Source organism: Abramis brama, assembly GCF_963993115.1.
Source record: "Abramis brama genome assembly, chromosome: 23".
Lineage (NCBI taxonomy): Eukaryota > Metazoa > Chordata > Actinopteri > Cypriniformes > Leuciscidae > Abramis > Abramis brama.
In genome coordinates, this window is record NC_139985.1 from 16,817,509 (window position 1) to 16,840,143 (window position 22,635).

General features: G+C 37.7%; 1 protein-coding gene across 5 annotated transcripts in view; it reads right to left on the reverse strand.

The window, feature by feature from the left end:
• LOC311074191 (uncharacterized protein) overlaps positions 1-22,635 on the reverse strand; it is a 155,230-nt gene extending 132,595 nt beyond the window's left edge. For 3 of the 5 annotated variants that reach the window (XM_084100593.1, XM_084100592.1, XM_084100595.1), the window contains exons 1-5: positions 22,445-22,587; positions 11,204-11,245; positions 10,489-10,562; positions 9,670-9,738; positions 8,877-8,979 (exon numbers count right to left, since the gene is read on the reverse strand). In XM_084100593.1, the coding sequence (XP_083956719.1) occupies positions 8,877-8,979; positions 9,670-9,738; positions 10,489-10,562; positions 11,204-11,245; positions 22,445-22,580 (424 nt within the window). In that variant the 5' untranslated portion in view covers positions 22,581-22,587. Of the gene's footprint in view, positions 1-8,876; positions 8,980-9,669; positions 9,739-10,488; positions 10,563-11,203; positions 11,246-22,444 lie in introns of all 5 variants that reach the window. The other 2 variants (XM_084100594.1, XM_084100596.1) reach the window with 2 other exon arrangements.

The window sequence follows — 22,635 nt, forward strand, 5'->3', positions numbered from 1 at the left end:
ACTCTAATGACTGATTGTTGACATGAAGTTGCACAGTTTCTTACAGTTAGCAGAATGTCTGTTGAGGGACCATCAGAAAGTGTTAGCAAAAAAATAAATAAATAAAAAATCCAATATTTCTGTCACAGTACTGCACTGTTTGATTGGATGTAGTGCTAATTTTGTCAGCTATTTTTTAATAGCAGATGTGGCAGATGGGCTTTTGCTTAGGGTGGCAGTTGGCCTGGTAGATCCACCCCTGCATATAAACTAATGAGAAATCATATATACACAACAAGAACTAACTAAACAGAACATGCGCGTTACACAGAGGTTGCGTAAGTGCATTTATTCCGCAACCACAATCGCAAACAATATAGTCGAGATTAATGTTTGGATTTATTACAGTTCATCACTGAGAAGGTTTGATCGCAGATTTAGTCGCAGCAAACAGCTTGTGAAGAAACACAGACCAGCTAAATGAGACTTTCATTGAAGCACAATATCCAGCTTACTTGTTTGTCTGTGTGTTTGGTGTTTTCAGATCATAGCAGTGTAGAGTCGCATGTGTGCATGGTTGCTAGATTGTAAAGATGTTAAGAACACCGGGAAGAAAATGTATCCTTATTTTAAACGGAAAAGCTCTGATTGGGGGATTTAAACTCTTGACATCTGGAAACCACTGGGGAGTTTGAAGTTTACTAGGGTACCAGGGCATGCTCCTTTGTGAGGTTTATTTATTTGTTTGTTTGCTTATTTATTTTTGCAAAATGGTATTTTGTGGTGTCATATACACATGCAAAATTGGTTATAAACTGTTATAAAGTAATAATAGCCTAATAATTACTTGTTTACAAAGTGCCATGGGAATTCAAACTTTCTTCACTTAAAATACTGAAAATGTTCATTTCCTGTCATCTCTTGGAATATCTGAAAGCCAGGTTTTTCCTAATATCTGTCATTATTAGCAGAACGCAATTCAAGAAGGTCCATACTTTAAAGCTCTTGATTCTAACTTGTACTTGGCCTTATGAAAAAGTAACATAGTTCTTATAATTTTTTAACTATAGCATTTGTTACAATAAGGATATAATTACAGGTAAGGCCATTGATAGCTCCACCATGCTTAGGCAAATGTCAACTTTTTCTTTCTTTTTCACCTATATAATTTGTTATAGAAAAACTTTCTAAATTCTACAAAAACATTCTAAATTCTTCAAAATCTATATTAAATTCTACAACAAATTAGTCAAAATTTACCACAATAAATACAATAGAATGAGATAAAATATAGTAAAGGTTGTCGTGTATTTAAAAAAAAAAGGATTCTAATTTATGTTGGTGTAGGATGATGTTTTCCCATCTTTTCAACAGTATTTTTAGTTTATGTGGCTGTTTTAGATCATGTTTGACTTTCTCTATAGCGTTGTATAGTCAATTCTCAATATAGTTAAAATGGGTTGCACATTTTATCACCAGCATCGTGATAGGAACAGCTCAAGCAAATCTTATCACACTTTTGGGTTGGTGTTAGGATTAGGTAACCAGGTAGCGGCCTCAACAAAGGGGATAATAATTTGGCAGTTAAAATTTGTCACAACGCAAGAAAAAGTGAGGGTACGCTACAGATTAAAATACAGAAGTGCCGGTACTGCGTTCCGGGCCGTACCGGCCCACTTTGAGCACTGGTCACAGTTATCGTTTTATGACCTTGTTGTCTTCTCATCATCATCTTGTCTTAGTCATGTGGAAAAAGAGCTTGTTTCATCATGAACTTCGTTAACGAAATTAAGACTAATTGGATGGCTGAATTTTGACATCTGTTACATGAGGTTTCTGTTTTACCTGTTAGTTCATGTATCCTTTGTTCCTGTTCATTAGTTGCCATGGTTTCTAGAATGTCCTCATTTGTTGTTATGGCTACACATTGCTTAACACATATAACACATAGCCCTCAATTTCTGTTGGTTTTTGTCTGTTCTCATCAGTGTTATGTTGGATTGCTATTCTGTGCTGTGCATTTTCCCCTAATAAACAGACCTGTGACAACTGCTAGGTTCAGACGTATAGTGTGAAATCAAGAAGCAAACAGCGTTTCTGTTGATTTAGCTGTCTGCATTTTGAATAAAGTGCACAACAAAATGGTTGTCTGTGTGTTCTAAATGTCACCTAGTCTTGTGTAAAATCATAAAATGCTTTGTTTTCCCAAAAGATTTTCTTGATGGAATGCTGACTGCCTTACATTTGAAGTCATTCCTTAAGCATAGTTGGGGAAAAAAATATTCAGAGCAACCAATCCATTTCGAATGATATTCCTCCAGTTACTGTAATTTGATACACCGTTTCAAACTTAACTGCTGATTTGAAGGCAGTTCAGCACAAACAAGTCTAATGGGAACTTTCATCACCTCTAAGCAAGCGGATGTTTGGGGGATATCACAGACAAAGCAATTAATTATGAGTTAACAGATTACAAAAATATGGAAAGGAACCTGTGCAATAGGAAAAGTGAAACTTTTCCCACAGAGAATACAGTGATGTCTTGGGTAGGTGTGCAAATGAACTAGGGGTGTACAGTAAAGCCATTATCTCTATATAACATTGAAAAAAAATAAAAAAAAATAAATACTCCAGTTTTAAGCAATTCCAATGCTTGTGTGTTTCAACTTTACAGACCATGGGCCACATTTATAAAAACACAAGTGAACATATTTCTCTATAATGCAACAATTTGTAAGATGGGCTTAATTTATTCTGTGCTTGTCCGCACATAGTTATACTTAAAGGTGCAGTGTGTAATTTTTAGCGGTATCTAGTGGTGAGGTTGCGAATCACAACCAACAGAAGTTACAGTGGCCGACAGGAAAAGATGTCGTCCTCTGAGACAGCATAGAGTAGCCAGTTACAATGAGGTTTCTTTACAAAGTTAAATTAAGAAATTATGTTTACTTAATTTTTCAGTAAAACGATATGTTTTTGCGAATATTATTGTTACTTGTTCATCATTATGTCAGTGTTTTATTAGCTGACTTCAGCTAGCTTCTTTGCATGAAGAACAACATAGTGACGAAATGCGTTTGTCCGTTCAGGGCTACTGTAGAAACATGCCGGCGCAAAATGGCTATTTCAATGTAAGGGGACCCGTGGTGTATGTAGATAAAAATGGCTTATTCTAAGGCAATAAAAACATAACGGTTCATTATGTAAGGTCTTTATACACCACTGAAAACATGGTTATGTATATGATATTGCATTTCTGTCAACAGATCCTCCTAAATATTACACAATGCACCTTTAAATATGAACTGCCATTCAGAGAATGAGGATGGATGATCAATGATCAAACTGTCAGAGCAATTCATTGAGGTGGACATAAATACTTCATATTGATATATAAGCATGTTGATGCTGTGTTTTCCTGCATGATTTAAAGACTGAATGATGAAAGCTAATAGCTGACATGAGGTGTGTGGTATTACAGAAAACAAAATTAATGAAAAATTACATTATGGGTGGTTAAGAGGTAAAATAGGGACAATTGGTAAGGTTTACAAAACTGCAATATACACTTATATTTAAGATTTCGTAGAAGTCTGTAGAGTCCTTATTTGTTCCTCAGCATGCCAAGCAAGCTGAGGGGGTGAAGTTCATCAATTAAAAGGATGTGTTCTGAGTACAATCATTTCAGCTAATGCTTTATATATGAGATTGAATGGGTTCTTAGCTTAGCAGGCTTATTAGTAACAATAGGGGTCAATAGCCCTTATAAGTACACTTGAGAAAAAGTTATTTTTATGCATTACAATTATAAACGGAGCATTAAATGTGTTTTTGTCTCAAGAAGCTTCAAAAATGTTTTCATGTGATATGGTTTTCAAAAGTTTTTTTATAAAAAAAAAAAAAAAATTATTATTTTAGATTGTTCTACTGCATTTATCTTTATGAGCATTTATCTTTTCAAATACAAATTACTGCTCTAAAATTCAAAGAAAATAAATCATAACAGGTTGCATTTGATTTAATAATCTCTTAATTTTAAAATTATGATCAATACCACTGCTAATTTTATCAGCAAACTGAAAAAAAAATGGCTTATAAAGTTTTGATGCAACTTCTACAGTGATATCCAAACAATAGCACCAAATGATACGGCATAATTCCAAAATAACTCAAAAAATAAACAAAACATTGGCATTTTTTCAGATCCTCAGCTATTTCACTTCCTACCCTCCATCTGAATTTCACGCTCTCGCGATGCAGCAGCATGACATCACGTGAAACCAACCTATTGACCAACCCATTGACTCCAAATAAAAAGCTAAATAAAATAAATAATTTTAAATCATTTCAATATTTGTGAGACAAGAATGGTCATGCTTTGTATATTTTAATTTTATTTTAAAATAAAACCATATAGTATGAGGGCTAATCATGGTCACCCTATATTTATTATGAATGCAGTGTTTATGACTTCATATTAATTACACACATGGAATATTTGTACTTTAAGAAATTGACCTGTCACTGCAGAACTATATTTAAAATGAAGTAGTGAATGCAAAAAAGGTTGTTTAAAAAGGTGACACAGAACCTAAAATACATACATTATTCCTTTATATGTTCATATCAATCAGCTACCCATTTAAAGTTGATCTGAAGGTATCTTGTTTCCTCTTTCTGATGTCTTACATTACAATTATTTTTTTAACCAAGTTATGGTTAGATATTTACAGTACGTTTGTCAGCTTTTTACATCAGTAACATGTGGGACAGTCACTTGGAGATGAGCCTTCAATTAGTGTGTCTGTGTCAGATGGCTGTGATTCCCACTGACGTTCACAGGAAGGCCTCTTTTCTCGCCCATCATCCCTTCTGACAGGACGTCCCCCAGTCTTTGCCTCATTCATCTTCATTAGCTGTCTATTTCCTCCATCTCATGTCAAAAATACTTAATGTCTCTGTTGCGTGGGCCAAGACGAGCCCTGATTAGTTAGCGCTAATACCGATGCATTTCAGTGTTTCTCTTCGATCTGGCTCCATTAACAGTCCCTGTAGTCCTTTTAGCAAAGAAACAATACAGCTGCCATCTGTTTCCTGCTATACTTCCTACTGTTTTACGTGGCCCACCACCTCCTGCCTAACCAGTTAAACAGTGGGGAAAACAGCAAGAGTGAAGGCAAATACAACACAAATACAAATATGTTTACTTTAAATTAGTGCCAGCGCCACATTTTCCACTAAGCCTTGGTCTCTAAAAACAATGGCAAAGTAATACAAGTGGAGATCGAATAAAGTTTTTATTAAAAACTTTAAGGCTATCAAAATATTATTAGACCAAGTAAACAGTTTACTTAATATTTTTTGAGCAACCATGGTTCTGTGATTCTGTCTAATTTTCCCACAATTATAGTTGCCTTGTTTGAGTGCTCACAAGTTTAATTTACACTGTTGCTCATTTTTGTCACATTTACTTCTGATGTCAAGAAAGGTTTAGTCCTCTACTCAAAACGATCAGTTAGCTGATTGTTATTGATTCAGTCAAGACTTTGGGCCCTATTTTAACGATCTAAGCGTGTGGTCAAAAGCGCACGGCGCAAGTGCACTTAAGGCGTCTTAATCCACTTTGGCTAGTTTAGCGATGGGAAAAATTGTCGCCGCACCCGGCGCATGGTCTAAAAGGGTTGTCCCTATTCTCTTAATGAGTAATGGGTTTGCTTTGGGCGTAACGTGCAATAAACCAATCAGAGTCATCTCCCATTCCCTTTAAAAGCCAGTTGCACTTGCACCATGGCGGATTCGCTATTTACATGGCAGAATTTGCAAGTGGAAAAACGGAATGCTTCTCTAGCGAGGAAATGGATCTGCTCATGCGTGAGGTTAAAGAGTGTGAGCAAACCATCTACGGGACAAAGTGTATATGCATTGTGGACCCGCCTATAGGCACACATTACTAATGCGCTCTTTAAATAGCAAATGCATTTGCGCCCATTTGTGCGCCCATGGGCGTGCTGGTCTGAAAACGAGGCGTGTTCAGGCGCCATTGTTGGCGCGTTGCTATTTTGAGGCAACTGATAAAGACTACGCCATTTACCAACTGAAGCCTGGTCTAAAGTCAATGGCGCAGTATCTATTTTGTTAATTAAGCTAATCTCTTGGTTAACTAAAAACATCTAGCTTATACTTAGCACGTAAATTGCCACATGGCAGGAATGATTTCTAAGAATTAATAAGAAAAATTTGTAAAAATAAAATGTTGTATGTAAATAATGTCACACCATAAGACACAAAACACTTACAGTACCACTAGTGAGCATATCAGATACAGAGCTTTTTAATTAAAAATTAAAAAGTCAGAACTCACCTCTTGACCTTCCAAACCACTCCAGAGATGACACTGCAACTTTCTGGTTGAGTGTGGACCTCTTCATCATAATGATGTCCAAATTATTCCCAGTTCAAAATATAGATTGCAGTGTCACACCATATGATGCCCATTTTACGGACAAAATGTATTTGGCCAGAACTTGCTATAAAATCATGCACAGACATCAACACTTTCTGGGTCCATTAAAAATGCCTAATTCTGTTACTTAGGCTAAACTGTAAATCTATCAATTATTTATACTTTGCTGAGATATATTGTCAATTTGAAGTAGAGGTCTTTATACACCAACTACAGCTATGATATGCTGTAATAATATCTTGTCAGAGGAACAACGTAAAGGTATATATTTTAACCCATTTTTATTAGTATAGTATTAGTATAGACATCATGGACAGCAGTGTTTCCTCTACAATGTTTTAAGTAGCGGCACAGCGCCGCCGCTGGATTTTCAGCGCCGCTGCAAAATCTTCACATGATCAGTAATATCACGACATTCACTTACACACCTAAAAACACTGAAACATGGTGACCGGCGGCGCTGCTAATGGGCTCTGAATCCACTTTCCCAAAGGAGGAAAGAGCAACAAATGGAAATATTTTTGATTAGGCTAATGTCACGTTGCCATAAGGGACCGTTCACATTCACGTTCACATGCAAATATTTCAAATGTGGGTGCGCGGCATGCGCGCTCATAATAGAAGCGGCATGGCGCGCTAGTTTTCTCAGGCGCGCCTCTGTTCATGGTTGCATAGCAACGACAGACGCCACGGGAGAGCGAGCAAGCGCTTGTGGAAAGGAGAAAGCGGTACGAACTTTTCTCCATTGAAGTGAAGTCTATGGGGTCGCTGTGTCCATTTTTTTTACTGTCTATGGAAAATATGCCGTCCCGCCCCTCCGTGTTCGGCGATCAGGTTTCATTCTCGCGCAGCTTGTTTAGTAACTTCATGTGCGGGTCTTTTCCGCTCCATGTTTGCGCCGCGCTCTCGGTTCCGTGTGTGTGTGTGACTGTGTGTGTATCGGCGCACTGCGCTCTCTGCTCAATGTTCCGCTCTGTGTTTGCACTGCGTGTTCTGCTCTGTCGTTACCGGCCCAAACGCTCCAATCATGTACTGATCACGCACTGGAAAAGCAAAGTCCGTTCATATATCGTGAAATTTCTCAGTAGTAGACTTCTGTTTGCTGAGCTGGTATAGTCATGCTGGGCAACAATGGTAAAATTACCTGCTCAGATCACATGCTCTGGTAATAATAGCTTTGTATGACTATACTTTATTTTGATAATTAGTCAAAAAATAAATCTGTTAAACCTGAGTATGTTTCTTAAAACTGAATGAAGAATAATATATTGATATTTTATATTTTAATATAGGGCTATTTTCTGTCCAATTTGTGTGGACATTTTTCTTTTTTTCCCCTTTATTGTGTGTTTGATTTAATTAGTGATTCTACATTTAAATATTGATGATTACAAGTTTGGGGGAAATGCGATTAATTGCGATTAATTAGTTATTTTTTTTAAATGATTCCCAGCTGTAATATATATATATACATATTGCCCCTTTCTTACATTTGAGCCCCTGCCCCTGATGAACTCTTTGCACGTCCCTGGAGGTTAGTGAAGTAAAATAGGCTATGCAAGCTAGTCACCTTTTAAACTTGAAAAGTTTCATTTGGATTTTAATGTTCAAAATGTCTACAGGATAAAATAAATGAAAGTACTGGTTACATGATGATGTATCTAAGTGTGTTACAGAAAAAAAGATCAGTAGTGCAGGTGAGGGAGGAAAGAGTTTCATTTTTTCACTATCAATTTCTACCTTACAGCTGAAAATTAACACAAAAGAAAAACATGAATAATCCTGTCCTAATCCTGTTTGTGACCAGTTCAAGGTGTGCTGCAATAATCATGCCTTCTGTTGATGGTATGTCAAATTTGTATGTCTCAAAATGTCCATTTCTATCCACAAAACTTGCCAGAAGTCATGGTTTAAGGGGTTATTAAAAAAAAAAATCTTCCCCCCGCGAGCGGCTTGGTAACAACCTCCGGCAGGTAACAGCACCGCTGCTGGAAATTGTTATAGGGGAAACACTGGACAGGTAGAATTGCATGTCATGTCATCCACCCACCCATATATATATATATATATATATATATATATATATATATGTGATTGGTCATCTTGTACTTTGAACAATTAATTTGTCACCGCATAACCACAGATTCATTTAGATTCATTCTTATTTTGTTTATTTCAACTTTGCAACTACATGTCATTCCCAGCCATCACTAAGCTATGCTTCATGAAAAACACATAGCCTTACCCATGTGTTTTATCCATTTGATTCAGTAGATTGGGTGCATGGTGATAGGATTATGATCATTTCAATGTGAGGCTTTGTCGCAAAGCAGTGCACAGCTCACCCACAGCACCACTCTTAATATTTATATAGCATCAACAGTGCATTGAACTACATCTATACTATTATAATGTATCTTTTTATCTGACATACCTGCCTCTTCCACTTCCTCCCCATCCTCTTCCTCTCCTGCATTAAGTGTCGGAGGTTCTTCAGAACCGACTTCCTCCATTAAGATCCTCTCCGTCTCTGCAGTCTAGCACAGATCACCAGAGTACCTTATTATCTTCATCAACACATTCAACTGATTTGACATTATTATTCTATTAGTAACCTAGCCATTATGCATTTGCCTAATTTATGATTGCAATTAGATTTATCATGTATTTACAAAGCTACTAATCCATATACACTACCATTTAAATGTTTGTTTTTTTGTAAATATTTTTTTTTGCTCACCAAGGCTGCATTTATTTGATCAGTAATAAAATAAACCATTAATATTTTAAAACATTGTTAAAATATAAAATAACTGCTCTCTTTTTTAATTTAATTTATTTCTGTGAAGGCAAAGCTGACTTTTCAGCAGTCATTACTCCAGTCTTCAGTGTCACATGATCCTTCAGAAATCATTCTAATATGCTGATTTGTTGCTCAAGAAACATTTCTTATTATCAATGTTGATTTTTTATTTATTTATTATTATTAATATCTTTGTGGAAACCATGATACATTTTTTCAGGATTCTTTGATAAATAGAAAGTTAAAAAGAACAGCATTTATTTGAAATAGAAACACTATAAATATCTTTACTGTCACATTTGATCAATTTAATGCATCCCTGTTGAATAAAAATATTAATTTGTTTAAAAGAAAAAGATAATCTTACCGTTTTCAAACCTTTGAACGGTAGTGTACATTTATAAAGACTGACTATCATTTTTACCTTCAGTGCATCAAGTTGGGCTAAACGGCATCGCTGCAGCAAATCTACAAACAGGTATATAAGCAGTGCCTAAAAGAGAAATAAAAATCAACATTTATTGTGAATCACTCATTGCAGACACAATGTTATCTAATTTGAGAGAAAATTTGGGGAAAAAAAATGAGTTTGAAAAATGTCTGTTAGTTTTGAAGCCATTCATATATGCCAGTGTGCTCTTAAAGGCTGACTGGTTAATTTAAATGTATATGTGTTTAGGTCATTCCAAATCTGCTGAACATATTCTGTGGAGTTCAGTGGCCATTGGTCTGGAGTCGGAGTGAATTGGTTTGGAGTCAATACATATTTTGTTTCTACAATTAACCTGCCACCAAACTATTTGTGTTGAAAGAGCACAAAAGTTCTACAAGAGAAACTGTATTTTGAAAAGAATCAAAGACAGCAGCATAAGGAAGTTTTTCAAAGCAGCAAGCGTTTTAATTCAGACATATTTTACAATAAGTCTCTCTTAAATGTCAAACAAGACAAATGTCAGTCACAATGTCATGTTATTATCAAAATGAAATATCTGCTTAAGAACTATACTTTGAAGTCAAAATCAGCTCTATCAAATGTCAGAAAATGGTTCAATAAAAGAGGAAGATGAAAATAGGAATAGAAAAAGGAGCCACTTTATAATTTCCAGAAGAAACAGAGCTGTTTTGAAAAACCATGTCTCTTTTGAAATGTTAAACTAGTGTGAAATTAAGCCAAGAATGCAAAACTGCCAAACAATGTCAGAATAAACAAACACAACAAAGGGAAAAGAACAAAAATTCTTACCTGCACTAGAAAGCCTGTAAGAAAGGAGATCAGGAAAGGCACCAGACCTGCCCGAGCAATCGTTACCGGCAGTCCTGCAAAAAGCACATTATCTGAATAGTTTGTCATGGCAGAATCTGCTGTATTGTGAATTTATCTGCAAGGCCTTATATTAAAGCAAACATATTCAGCCACTCATATCAGATATTATCTCTAGACTGAATTATTTGATGGTGGTAATTTTATTATGGCTAGAAGAACACTTTAAAATGATTTAACTCAGATAGGAGGAAATGAAAAGAAAAATTTATTTTTTAACAACTATTAAATCTCACTGAAAACAGAACAGTTAAATTCAATGCACCATGTAATTGCGGTGTCTTATAAATATATATATCTGCTACTGTTCAGACCATAAAGCCTGGGTATATCATTAACGAAACAGAATATAGTCTTGCTGAAAACCCATTGAGAAATTATGTTTAACTTCATTTTGCCTGCTAATGGTCTCATGCATGGATTTTATTCCTTCCTTTCCCATTCCAATAGTTAATTAAAGAAAAGAAAATATTCAGCAGTCCCTTTTTCTTTTCTTTTTTGAACTGCAGTGGATCAGAAGATGTCAGTAAACATCTTGTCTTATGTGCTGTGCAAAAAAAAAATAACTATGACTCAATGAGATTTCAGCATAATGCCATTTGTTATATTTTGGATTGCAGACTGAGCTTTTACATACCCAGGATCCCGGTCCCCAGTATTGTAGCTATTGTTAAAAAATCTGTGGAGAGATAACATGTATTATTTATGTTGAATATAAGAAAACAAAATGAATGTATGTATTTATAACACTCATCATCTGTGGATAACAGGGAAGCTGAATATATTAACAGAAATGATTTAAAACTTTATTATATGAATCACATAATTGTACAATGATCTATATGTTGTGTTTGTTGCCAATGGTAAACAGTGTTGTGATATCATACTCTGTCTGTCATAATGCAGAATTTGGCATATTTTGGATGAATACATCAACAGTAGGACTGTGAACTTACGTCTGTGAATATTAAAGCTCAAAAAGACCGCTATTTAAATATGAAGTCTGCATGTTCAGCGCGTCTCTGTGAGAATGAACGCGGCACGCGATCCGTTTAGTCTAACAAGCACGAGATGCTCGTGGCGTTTTTTTTCTTCTTCGTCTGCCGTCTCACAATATATGAGAACATAAAGCCATGGACTTTATCTCTAAACCTGCTCTCAGAGTCACTTCAGCATTTCACCACTTCATTAGATAAAACTATCGTCATATCATACATGCACGATGCATCATAGATATGCAGTGCACACTGCACACACAGGATAACTCAATCAAAGGTCTTCACGACAACCCGTCAAGATAAAAGTTCGGTTTAACTTATAAAATGATATATATATATATATAAAAAAATATGCCAGATATATATAATCACCTAAATCACCTTTTTTATAATACATTTATTATTGCAAACATTTTTTTTTTTTTTAAAGTAGTTAAAGTTTTATAAATTTTATTGATTAGACATGCTTCTTGATTATTAAAATTGAATTCAACCATTAAAACGGGAGGGAAAAAAATACAGAATAAAACGGATTTCATATGGCCCTAAATATTTAACTTTTGTTAAACTGTATATGTTGTATAATTTCCATTAATTAGGCATGCTTTTTGATTACAAGAGTACAAACTGTAGCAACCATATGCTTAATCACTGTTATAATTATGAGTGGGTCCTTGGAAAATGTTCTGCCCTCTAAGGGTCCCCTGGCCCCAAAACGTTTGAGAACCCCTGCTTTTATGCAAATGAGTTCCACGGGGGAAAGAAGGGTGGGCCACACTTGTGTGTCCCCTCTGATGCCTGCAGCCAATCACAGCACAGGAATGCAAGAACTGCAATCTCCTCATCGGAAAGGGATAAATGTACCCTTTTAACAGAGACTCCTTGTTCTTCTGAGTGCCCCGCAATCAGAGAAGAATAGTGTCATCTGACACTCTCACGCACACCTTAGGTGAAGCGTGTCCAAATCGCAAAACATTTGGTGCCACATGTGAAAACCCCTACATACTAGTGCCTTGTGTGGTGTAAAGTTAAACTGATACAGGTATAAAAACTTTGATAAAGTAAAACATCCTTCCTATCAAACCATCATAATGTCTCGTCTTATCACAGCTCAACTTTTTCAGCTATAACCTGAGGTGGCAGTCAAGATTTACATGTGTGCACTTGTACGGTGTAACGAGAGAGAATATCACCAGATAGAACTGTGCAGCGTATACGAGAGAAAAAAACCCTAAGCATAAACACTCGCCTAATTACAAAAATTACGCCACAGCTCTTTGATGCATATTAATAAGATGCTTCTGATTAGCCTCTCACAGAGAAATAACAGCGGCAGTCACGAATGAGAAGCCAAACTGAAAAGTTCAAATTGACTTTGCTGACACTACAGATAGCATTTGATTTTCCAATTACAGTGTAAATGTTTGGGCAGGATTAGTTACAGATGCACAAATATCATCGGGGAATAAACACTTATTGTTAAAATGGAAAAATGATCCTTGAAGGCTTTTTATCTGCCTCGAAGTACAACAAACCAGGTATTCTCGTCGACGAGGAGTGATATTAGCATTTCGAGTCTAAAAATACCCCCCCCCCCCCCCCCCAAAAAAGAAAAAAAAAGAAAAAAAAAGAAAAGAAAAATGTTATCAGTAAAGCAGCATGGCCCATCATCAGGCCCCTGAATGAACTTTCAGCTCAGAGCTATAAGTTTGTATAATAATATGACACACCGGGAAATTAAATTTGAGAGATGAAAGAGGTTCGTCAATGCCGTAAGCTAGTAAATAACAGAAAGAACAAGTCCTCCTCGTTTCGGTAAAGCTCATAAATGGACAAATTTGATTAATTGACAAAATGCCTGAAATACTGTATACAATCTTTGCGGGCAGAATTATGGGGCAGCTATTTGCAGATTTAAATTACGCCCACACTCACAGTCAAGATGATGGATGACACTAAGTAAGTACAGAAGTAGCAAAGTAACTATGATGGCATTTTAATGACACTGATATCAGCCGCTCTGGCAACTGGCCAAGTCAAGTAACATTCTTGCACAGACATTTAATCTAGATATCACTAGTTTTGCAGGAGAAAGTGCTTTCCTTCAGGTCTCTCATATTAGGTCTGATTAATGGATGGTTGTTGAAGTTTTATGCACTTGCACTATAAACCTTATTTCTGGAAATCACAATGCAGACATTAATTGTGTTATTGGCTTGCTAAAATCCACTTAGGGATATAAAACAGGAGAAAAATCGAAGACACAATGAAAATTATGCCTGATGCTGTACAAACAACATGAACTGTCAGTATATACACGTTTCTGGTTGATGGTCGGATCAAGCTACAAATTCAAGCAGTTTACACATAAAATAGGCCTAAAAGGTTTATGCAGCTGTCACATAATGCCGCTACACTGCCAAAGACAACATCTGCTGGCTTTCTGGCTTAAAACAACACAACAGCATGTGCAGCTGTAACCAAAAACAAAGCACGGTTACTTTATATTGCCATTTAAAAGAATAGTTAAAAAATAAAATAAACCCCAAAATAAACCTGTATGGTTTTCTTTCCTGTGATGAACCAAAGATGAAATGTAACAAATATTAAAGTGCCCCTATTATGCTATTTTAAAGTTTCCTAATGTTGTTTTGGAGTCTTCTACAACAGGTTTACATGCATCAAAGGTCAAAAAACTGTTTAATTTCCTCATAATATACATTTGCACATCACCACATTTTCAATGATTCTCAAACGACTCGTCAAATGAATCAATCTCTCTAAATCCCGCCTTTCTGCGAGCTACTCTGCTCTGATTGGCCAGACAGCTAAGTCTGTTGTGATTGGCAATGCGCGCGTCGAAAACAAAAACGCCCATTGCCATAACAATGTCAGCTGTCCTGAGTCTTACTACACTGTAAACCAAAGACAGTAACGAACAATGACGGCGATTTTACCATATCAATGCAAGCGCGAGTCCGATGATGAAACACTGGAAGATCTAGTTATTCAACCTGAACCTCCATCGCAAAGACGACTCGAGCAGGACGTTTCTCAGTGATACACTACTCAGTTTGAGGTAGTGCGTAGGATCCTTACTAAAAGTGTACGTGCGCCGAGAGCCAAAAATGGCGTAAAAAATATTCAGACTTATAAAACCGTTCGTACGCCAGACCCTGAGCAGAATTCACTTTATAAATCCCACTCATCGGAAGATTGCACGCACATGCATCTACTCCCCGAAATAACCATATATGGAGCTTACAACGTCTCATTTTACTATGCATATCCTCATCTGCATATCATTTGCATATGATTATTCATCCACGTGATAACATGTTTAATGGTACAAGACATTAGGAAAATATGAAATACGGATGTGCCGTCAAATCACATTAATAAAAATCATTTAGTAGTCATGCCTTGTTTTTGAATAAATAAATCAAATAGTGTAAAATAGGCTACATTAGGGTGACCATATTCCAGGACATGTCCGGCCGAGGTTTCGAGATCGCCCAAAATATCCGGGATACGGCTTTTGCTTTATCGTCGCCATTCATTTTGTTTACATGCACACCTTTTGATTCAGTAGGACTGAATTAATTCCGATTGGTGAATCTGAATGTAGTGTTTACATGAACGCTAAACAAGTGATCGGTTGATGTGCGTTTTAGCATTGCTAAGAAAATTCCTGTGTTTTCGTCTCGATCGGGATCCGTGTGAAGCAGAATGCATGACCTGCAAAGCTGGCACGTACGTGTCAGTGTCAAATAATGTAATAATGTAAACATAATGAATGGTGACTGTAGAAAGCAAAAGCCGAATCCCGGGCATTTTGGGCGATCTCGAAATCCTGGCCAAACATGTCCTGGTTAAACAGGACGTATGGTCACCCTAGGCTACATGTCAGAGAAAGTTTTTCTCAATCTTTTCCACTGGCCAAATAGTATTTTTAATTGATTTATATTTTTAATGGAAACAGATAGACCCTGTTGTATATATATAAATTACCGGCCATTCAGAACTTCTAGGCTACTAGCCAAAAAATAATAATACAAATAAATAAATAAACCAGATTAACTACGTCACAATATATATATATATATACTGTAGATGCATTGAAGGAGTGTGGGTGACTGGTGTTAAAAGCAGCAAATGGCCTCGATATTTCATATATGGGTTATCTAGAGCTAGATATTAATATCCTTGACCAAATTCTTCCAAAACAGGGGGTGTTGGTGGTGAAAAACACATTTGACACAGAGACAAGGGAGAGAAAGAAACTGGTTCCTAGTTTAATCGGTATGAATGTAATTCAAAATTGTCATGACCTTTTGAAGCAACAATTTGGGTCTCAATATTCAAAAAGTTCTATGATGCAGCAATGTGAGGCTTCTTTGAAACAGGCGTGGGAAATCTGTCAATTGTATGATACGCAAAATCAGTCTTTTGTAAACCTGTTGGCCCAAAGTCCAGTCAAGGTGCCAGCAGGTACTCTTCAATTGGTTTGTGCAACAAGTGGGTACAACTAGACTCATGCCAAAGGAGTCTTTGCTTTTAGAGCCTCTGATAGAGAGTGAGGGGAGTTTACCAGCAGACCTTTTAATTATAGGTTCAATAGTGTCCCCAGAAAAAGCACAATTGCTGGTCCCAATTATGAATGTGGGGACTAGTGAGGTTATTTTGTACCCACATGTTCGACTAGTGTCTGTACATAGGGCTGAAGTGGTGGTCAGTGGAGGGGGTTTCGATATTCAGTTTACCCCAGTACAAGAAGAACAAATTTTTTTTGAACAAAAATAAAGTTTTTATTGAGCAAAGTAATGTGTCACAGTCAGGGGTAACAGCCGCTCAACAAGTTTGGACCCTTAATTTTCCTCTGTTGACTGTGGAACATGAAGGGAAGGCTAGGAGGTTATTGAATAAATATGCCTCTGTGTTTTTTGAAGGAAGTGGGGATTTGGGGTATACTGATTTGATTGAACATCAGATCCCATTGGTAGATGATGCTCAAGTTTGTCAAAGGTATAGGAGGTTGCCCCCTACTCAATATGAGGAGTTTAAAGCTCATATTAAGTTACTTTTAGAGCAAAATGTAATAAGGGAAAGCTGCAGCCCATATTCATCACCGATTGTGATTGTAAAGAAGAAGGATGGATCAATTCGGATGTGTGTGGATTATAGGCAGTTGAATGCTAAAACAAGAAAAGATTAATATCCACTGCCTAGAATTGAAGAATCTTTAGATGCGTTGAGTGGAGCGTGTTGGTTTTCCACCCTGGACCTGGCAAGCGGATAAAATCAAGTGGCAGTGGCAGAAAAGGATAAACAAAAGACTGCTTTTTGTATGCCGTTTGGCCTGTTTGAATATAATTGTTTACCCTATGGTTTGTCCAATGGGCCAAGTACTTTCCAACGTTTAATGGAACGTATATTCAGTGATGAAAGTTTTCAGTCGGTGCTCTTGTATTTGGATGATGTGATTGTGTTTCCGTCAACAGTGGAGCAACACCTGGAGAGATTGGAGAAAGTCCTGCAACAATTTCAACATCATGGTCTCAAAGTTAAGCTCAGTAAATGCTGTTTTTTCCAACATGAGGTACGTTACTTGGGTCATGTCATTTCTAGTGAGGGGGTGGCGACAGACCCTAAGAAGATTCAAGCAGTGGCAAAATGGGCGAAACCTCAGACAGCAAAAGAGCTTAGATCTTTTGGGGGATTTGCAAGCTATTACAGACGTTTTGTGCAAGGATTTGCCAGGATTGCAGCACCATCAGTTGGCTGCTGTTGGGGAAATACCAAAGGGTAAAAAGCAAAAGAAAAGAGTATATTTAACTAGTGAACAATTCAGACAGAGGTGGGATGATAAATGTGAAGAAGCTTTCCAAACACTGAAAAGGAAATTAACATCTGCTCCTATGTTAGCTTATGCTGACTTTTCTAAGCCTTTTTTTCTTGAAATAGATGCCAGCCATACAGGACTCGGAGCGGTGCTCTCCCAGGACGTGGGAGGTAAGCGGAGGCCAGTGGCCTATGCTAGTAGAGGTCTGAGGAAGTCTGAACGTAATATGGATAATTACAGTACAATGAAGCTGGAGTTTCTTGCCCTTAAATGGGCAGTGACAGAGAAATTTCAGGACTATTTAATTGGGAATAAGTTTACGGTGTCTACAGATAATAACCCATTGAGTCATTTGAAGACTGCCAAATTGAGGGCTGTGGAGCAGCGATGGGCTTCGCAGTTGGCCATGTTCGATTTTGAAATGTTGTACCGTCCTGGGAAGAAGAATGGAAATGCTGACGCTTTGTCCCGACAAAAGTCGGCAGGAGGACGACAGCTGGTCTTGTCAGAGCCCCCACATTTAATGGTGGTGGTGGACTGGAGGATGGAGACAATGGGAGTATTTTGCCACAATCTGTAACTACAGTGGATGTTATTTCTGTTTTCCCTGAATTTCAGACACAAGATCTGCAAAGCTAGCAAGAACAGGATCCTGCTATGTCCCGGTTCAAGTTTTATTGGAGTAAGGGGGAAGGGCCAGGTAAGAAAGAAAGAAAAGAGGAGTCAAAAGACGTACTGGAGCTGTTAAGACAGTGGGATAAAGTGGAAGATCATGAAGGCATCTTTTATAGAGTCATTGCAGATGCTAGAGGGGGCTGGGTAAAACAGCTTCTCTTACCTCAAGTCTTAAAGCAGAAAGTTCTTAGTCAGCTGCATGACCATCAAGGTCTTCAGGGGATTGACCGAATGTTTAAGCTAGCACGTCAACGCTTTTATTGGCCCGGGATGTACCTGGATGTTCAAGAGTTCTGCAAACATTGTCTTCGATGTATTGTGTCTAAGGATGTTCAGCCTAAAGTAAAAACAGTGATGAACAGCATTCAATCATCTAAACCCTTGGAGGTTGTGGCATTGGATTTTACATTGCTGGAACGTTCCCAGAGTGGACAAGAAAATGTGCTTATTACAACGGATGTGTTTTCTAAATTCACAGTAGCCGTACCTACAGCTGATCAGAGGGCCATAACAGTGGCAAAGGTGCTGGTCAAGGAGTGGATTCATCGATATGGAGTTCCAGCCCGGATTCATTCTGACCAAGGACGGTGCTTTGAGGCTGAAGTTGTGCAGCAGTTGTGTAGAGTGTATGGCATACAGGAGAGCCGAATAACAGCATTTCACCCCCAAGGTAACGGGCAGTGTGAATGTTTTAATAGAACTGTACATGACCTCCTCAGGGCCCTTCCTCCTGAAAAGAAAATGAGATGGGATGAGTACTTGCATGAAGTATTGTTTGCATATAATACTACTGAAAATGCTATGACTGGATTTTCCCCATTCTTTTTAATGTTTGGCAGGAGCCCTGATCTCCCAATTGACCATTTGTTGAGGGGTGGTACAGAGGAAAAGAGAGGAGTAGGCATGGTGGAGACCTGGGTGATTGAACATAAGCACAAACTGCAACAGGCTTATAGGCTGACACGGAGACGGTTGCAGAGTATGGCCAAGCAGAGACAAAGACGACAAGGAGTGATCAAAGATGCCAGTTTGAATCCAGGGGATTTGATTTATCTGCGTAATTGCAGAGTGAGAGGAAGAAATAAAATCCAGGATGTTTGGGAGGATTTGCCTCACTGTGTGTTGGAAAGATTGGACCCGGACAAGGCAGTGCATAAGGTAGTTCCAGTAGATCAATCGCGTCCACCAAAGAATGTGCATCGTTTGGAGCTACGCCGTTGTGGACCTCTGCAGAAGGAGCCTGTATGGTCAAGGGAGCATCAAGGGACAGACTCAAGTACAAGCATGGCACCGTCAGAGTCTGAGTCTGAGGAGGATTGGGAGGAGCTCCGGGTGGTAGTACCAGAGAACCGGTCTTCGGGGGGTTCAAAGGGAAATGAGTGCAGAAGAGGTAGCTTCCAGAGATGACGAGAAATCAATAACTACTGGAACAGACTCTACTGTTCGACGCTCCCAGAGGGCTACAGCGGGACAGCATAGTAATCCCTTTAGGGAGCCACGATTGCTGCAAATGGAAGCTGCAGCAATCCCCAACAAGTTTAAATGATGGCTTAAAGGATAATTCCGGTATTTAGCACTTTTAGTCTCTTTTCTGGTTTGTTTTGGATGAACTAGAGTGGTGGACACAGAAATTTTGACGATGGGTCCTGTCTGAACTTTTTGACTCGCCTTTGAGCGCTGGCTGGCTACGGGCATGCACGAACATGTCCTTAAAACAACCCTTAACGTTCGTTTTCAAAACTGTGCAACTCATCGAGTGGTTAGGCAAGGCAAGGCAAGGCAAGTTTATTTATATAGCACATTTCGTACACAATGGCAATTCAAAGTGCTTTACATAGAAGAAATTAAAATAATAATTTCTTTAGTGATTAGTGATTTTCGTTGATGTTTCAAAACAAGTAGCGTAGCGAAATACAGTTTCTGTCGTGTTTTATTTGGCATTTTGTAAAATCCCATTGATTTCTGTTGGAGGACTCATTACTGCACTACCGGAAACGGAAAAGACGCTTCAGACTCAAATATCGAGCCAAGGTTATACGCGGTTGTGAGGTATCTGAAAAAATAGTTCCACTATAGCAAATAACACGGATTGAAATCATACATTGCGCTGATATATTTGTTTTTAATCATCAACGAACACCACTAACCACTCGGTGAGTTGCACAGTTTTGAAAACAAATGTTAAGGGTTGTTTTAAGGACATGTTCATGCATGTCCGTAGTCAGCCACTCTGAAGCAGTCAAAGGCGATTCTAAATGAGTCAAAATTCGAGACAGGACCCATCGTCAAAATTTCTGTGTCCACCACTCTAGTTCATCCAAAACAAACCAGAAAAGAGACTCAAAGTGCTAAATACCGGAATTATCCTTTAAGATGGGGCAATGGAGACAGTCTTAGATCTTCTGCTGCAAGTGATGCATGAATTAAAAAGAGTGATGAGAGGTGGTTAATGTTGTTTTTTAAAGATTTTGTTACGAAATGTACATAGTGAATCATCGGGGCGATGATTTAATAAGTGGGGGTTGGATGTGGCATTGAGCTCTGGTTAAACGGGGTGGGGGGAGGAACTGTGCATATATTTGGGGGGACAAGCACGGACTAATTTAAGTGATGCACCAAACTCATGCGGTGAAGACGCCACACAAATATGGCGCTGATGATGAATTGGGTGAGTAATATAGTAATGGTGCTTGCGCTTTCATTATTTACATGTGTGCAGGTTACGTGGCTTCATTAACAGTAAATGCTGCTCCACACACACTCAGTTTCTGCATGTGCTGACTGGGTTTTCAAAGACGCATATGGGAACGCATATGAAGTCGCGGTTTGTTTTTCATAGCAAAGTGTTGCACTTTTATCATTTGGAGGCGTCTCAGCAGCTCAGTTAAAAACTCTGCTGTAAGTTTGGGTTGCATAGCATTCACACAACCTGTGAACGCAAGTTGCGCCATTTCACCAGATTTTGGCAGGTTACCAAACCTTTCCACCAGATATGGCAACACAGGACAATACATCGATGTGTTTCTAAATATGCGAATTGTTGTTTGCATCACAATTTTTTTATATTCTTGTTCAAGAAATTTGAGTGGCTGTAGCATTTCTATTGTAAAAAAGTGTCAAAATATTAAAGATTAAGTGGACATTTGAGTTAAATGTTGGCCAGATTTGATCATGCTATTAAGTGTAACAACAACAATCACCAAGCCGTTGGTGCCCTCTGCAGGCATTTGTTATAGTATGTAAAGTACATAAGTTAATTATGTTAATATGTACAGGATATTACATTATGTAGTTTAACAGCGTTCTTCAATAACACCATATGATTACTTACTTTTGATACTTTATTTGAACCAATTATTATTGCCTCATTGTTTATGTGTATTTTAAGTCATTTAAAGGGTATTATTCACTTCACTTACGTCTATTTTTCTTACCACTAAAATCTGATTTCTCAATAAATCGTCAAAATAATCAACCAATTACTTCATTACCAAAAAAAAATCGTTAGTGAAAGCCCTATACATTTCACAAATAAATAGCCTACAAAGAAACATTGAATAGCATGAATTAAACTTTTTTTTTTTTGAAGTACAAAGACTGAAATGGTATTTTCTTGTAAAACATGCTACAATAATATTTTATTTTATTTTATTATTATTATTATTTTTACAGCTTTTTCTTTTCTATTTTTGTATTTATTTATTTTTACAGCGAACGATTCATTCTGTTGAGTCGATTCTTTAAAATGATTCTTTAAAACTCGGACGAGATAGTTCACAAAACTGATCTGAATTTGTTCACGAAAAGGAATGATCCAGTTCTTGAGTTCAACACACTGACACTGATCCGTTCGCGGTTTCTCCTTTTCTGTTCTATGGAAGGAACAAAGTCACACGGGTTTGGAACAACAAAGGTGAGTGAATGATGACAGAAATGTCATATTGGATGAAGTAGGCTAAATGTCTCAATGATTGGATTTAATAAATCCAATAAGATGCTTGACATATTCGTTTAACACTGTGACAACAACAAACAAATTCACAAATGCATTGAGATAACACTGAAGAAGATCAAATAATAACTCCTCTGCAATTAAACAACTAGAAAACATGCTTCTCCCATGCAATATGTGTGTGATGTGCACGTGAACGGAGCATTCAGCAGAGGAGAATGACGTCATGGTACTGTTACTGTATCTCTGATCTAGACCTGAAGGAGGCAAATCAGGAGTGCTATAAAAATAAAACGTGCTCTGTACATGATGTAAAATGGTGTTAAACGTTCAATCCAATGATATAGTGCGGGGTGGATATTTTAGACCTCTGCGTTGCTATCACACATCGATCTCTCCCCAAATACTCACAGCACTGCAGATAAATTAGACTCAGTTTCCATGGTCTAGCATGGTTTTTCCTTGCGCTTTTGAAAGACACTTGTGTCTCAGTGTTTACTGAGATCTCCTCTGCAGCTGTCGCCATCACTGCATTTATATATTCCATCTCTCGCGTGCATTCCTACTGGAAGTGCGTGATGCTGCGCGTGCGCGTCGACTTC